This window comes from Rhamphochromis sp. 'chilingali' (assembly GCF_963969265.1).
Source record: "Rhamphochromis sp. 'chilingali' genome assembly, chromosome: 19".
In the NCBI taxonomy this organism is placed as follows: domain Eukaryota; kingdom Metazoa; phylum Chordata; class Actinopteri; order Cichliformes; family Cichlidae; genus Rhamphochromis; species Rhamphochromis sp. 'chilingali'.
Window position 1 is genome coordinate 13,421,469 of NC_137946.1, and position 3,050 is coordinate 13,424,518.

The following is a 3,050-nucleotide window of genomic DNA, read 5'->3' on the forward strand; positions in this document are numbered from 1 at the left end:
AATAAGGGAGGACAGAAAGAAGGAGGTGATTGTTGGGCAGAAGGAAAACATATAAAGAGGGGGAGACCACACCGGAGAGAGCAACTGGAAGAGAGGCGAGGAGAAAGAAGCTCATCGGTGTTCTGATAGTGTTTTCAAACTTCTCCGAGAAACAGGTAAATGGATATCTTTTTATTACACAGTTTCAGTGAGTAGCGTTAAGCTGCAAGTTGCCAAAACAGCTTGCATAAAGTAGATTAGTATTCAATGGGGGCTCCTACTCCGTTCACCGCACTGAGATTTTTGAATGGCCCCATTGTTAGGTTGCTATGCAAGTTCACCACACAGCATATTTCAGGTACGCTCGTGTGGATTCTCAAGAAGCAGCAGCTTTCCTGTAACTAGATACAGCTGACAAGCCTGCGCTGATTCCTGGCGTGCAGGCATTTGAACCCTCTTGTGCAATAGGCCAGTGGAATGCTAAAGTGGAGTGTGGAACCTCCAAGTCTTAACAAATGAGGACTATTACTTGCAGTTTGATATACAACACTAGACATCATTTATTAACACTTTGTAGAGCACTCAATTTCAGCTACTTAGGTGTCGGCATTTTGTCATTTTGCCTATTTGAAAGCTATGTGGGCTGGGAAAAAGTTTTGATTTTGACCGATTTATTTTCCCACTGAAAATAGCGCTTTATTCAAGTCAGTCGATTCATTCGAAACGGTCCTTTGCCTCTGCAGGTAGATCATCTCCAAAAGACACAGAATCAGGGGGAAATATGTTCTCATTCTGGCTCTTTCATACAAGAGACAAAGCAACTGACTTACTAAATGTACACACAGTTAGAAGCCCGAGGGGCTTAAAAACAGATTCTAAAATATTCTGATGGAATTCTACTTTTTTATGTTTTCCAGTACAACGGCTGCCATGAGGGACCTTACTTTCCCACTCGGGATCATATGCCTGCTTTTCATCAGAGGTTACTGCCCCCTGCCTATGAGCTCAGAAGGGATGCATCCCATGGGAATTCACGGCCCATACGCACACTCAGACAAGGATTCTCTTGTTGACGATGAGGATTACAGTCGATATGAAGATACAACCACTAGATCATCCAAGACGTTGATTCCAAGTAGAGGGACCCTTAAGCAGTGTGACTATGATCCCTGTCTTGAAGGCCAGATCTCCTGTTTTGAGCTTGCAGCCTCCTCTAACTGCTTGTGTCCGGGGTTCACTTTAAATAATGTGCCCCCAGAAGCGCCCAAACTAAGCTCAGTATCCTGGAACGGGTCCGAAGTTGTACTTCAGTGGTGCACACCTTATTCATTCGTCACAGCCTATGTTGTGACTGTCGGAGGGCAGGAGAGGCAGAAGTTTGAGGAGGACCGGAGAAGCGGAGGAGTGGGCGAAGTTGGCAACATAGCAGAAGTTTGCGTGGTGGCCGTGAATGATGCCGGAGCCAGCGAAGGATCTTGTATGATGTACCATCCCAGAGATAACAGCCTGCCTTTGACAGCAGGGCTCATCGGGGGAGCCCTGGGCTTCCTGCTGCTCCTCTTGCTGGCCGTCCTGCTGTGGAGGCACAAGAGGCAAAGGAAACAGGAGGCCACCATCTCCATGCACAACACAGCTGAGACGAGGTGAACAGGAAGCACCGCAAGACTGGACACTCGTCGAGAGAAGTCTGTGCTCTGAGACTCTTCTGCATTATTGCAGTTAGCTATGAAAACACGATAACATCTGAGGTTTCCTGCACCACGAGGCTTTCTCAAAACAAGAGGAAGCAGCGATGTATTCATTTCACATGAATACACCCAACTGCGTATGCTCATCGCCTGATGCCTCCATCCTGAAAACCCCTCGGTGCGAGAAAGTCCCACATCCACAACAAATGCATAAAATTACTCACAGAATTCATTACTTGCAAATTATATTTTTTTTTCCCAGAAATGAAACCCTGAAGACAAACATCAAGGAAAACATCCCAGCATGTGGTCCCTGCTTTCAACTTGCTTAGCTGAGCAGCACAGTGTGTAACTGCTAATAGTGGGGTAAAAATACTTGAAGCTTACATGATAAAAGTTTTAAAAGCGCCACTATGGTGCTCCACGACTTTATTACTTGACAGAAGTGTATCTTTCCTAATCTTCTGTGCAAATTAGAGGTTTCTTGGAGTAGTGTTTACAAAATAGTGACGTGTATTAAAGTGTTAATAGCATAAAGCACAAGTAAAATGACAACAAGCACAAATTCTGTTTGAAAAAGTACAGCAGAAGGCATAAGAGATGGTAGCAAAGGTTCAAATGGCACTATAATTTTTATATAATATAATTAGGGTTTGTTTGCTGTTGAGCTCTGTGATGGGATGGCGATCTCTCTGGGCTGTACCGCCTCCTCTGCTCTATGAGGGCTGAGGAAGGCTCCCCCAGGAAAGGAAAAAGATGCTGTCACTTACTGTTGTAGACATCAGCCTACCTTTCTGACATGTCTCCCCAATGTGATGTTGTGTAAAGTTGGTCAGAAGGTTCCTTTGTGAGTGCGCATGCGCCATTAGCGTGCTGCCTGCTGTAACCCCTAATTTCCCTCGGGATGAATAAAGTATTCTGATTCTGATTCTGATTCTGATCAAAGCAAGCTGTAATGAAATCTTTTCATTGAAACTCTCTGTGAGAGCTCCTCGTGTAATGGAAGTAATTAAAGCGTGAATGGATCGATTGTTGGAAACTGACTTAAACTGTATTTATTACAATTGTGTTCTTTTTTCGCCTCTGGACGTTAAATGTGTTTGATTGACCACTTTTGCTCGAGCCTGACTATTAAAATTAAGTAAAACGTCGCCTTAGTCACCACCGCTGTGTCGAAACGTGTCATTTTGTATCATCTTTTACTTGGTAGGATGGGTGTGCTTTTCCATCTGTCTTATTGACGGAAGTTATGTCAGCGCCCTGGACGAGCACCAGTGTTCGATGATGTTTTTTCCAGCTGTCACACAATCGCTTTTTCAGAGGGATATGGATTTTGCGAGGGCTGTCTCATCCCATCTGAGACTTCCCGTCACGCCGCATCGG

General features: G+C 44.7%; 1 protein-coding gene across 1 annotated transcript; it reads left to right on the forward strand.

Moving 5' to 3' along the window:
• LOC308386926 (LRRN4 C-terminal-like protein) lies at window positions 1-2,824 on the forward strand. The gene is made up of 2 exons (XM_080866759.1): window positions 1-155; window positions 897-2,824. Exon 2 carries the CDS (start codon window positions 910-912, stop codon window positions 1,624-1,626), a length of 717 nt encoding a protein of 238 aa, XP_080722885.1. The 5' UTR covers window positions 1-155; window positions 897-909; the 3' UTR covers window positions 1,627-2,824.
• The last annotated feature ends 226 nt before the right edge of the window (window positions 2,825-3,050 follow it).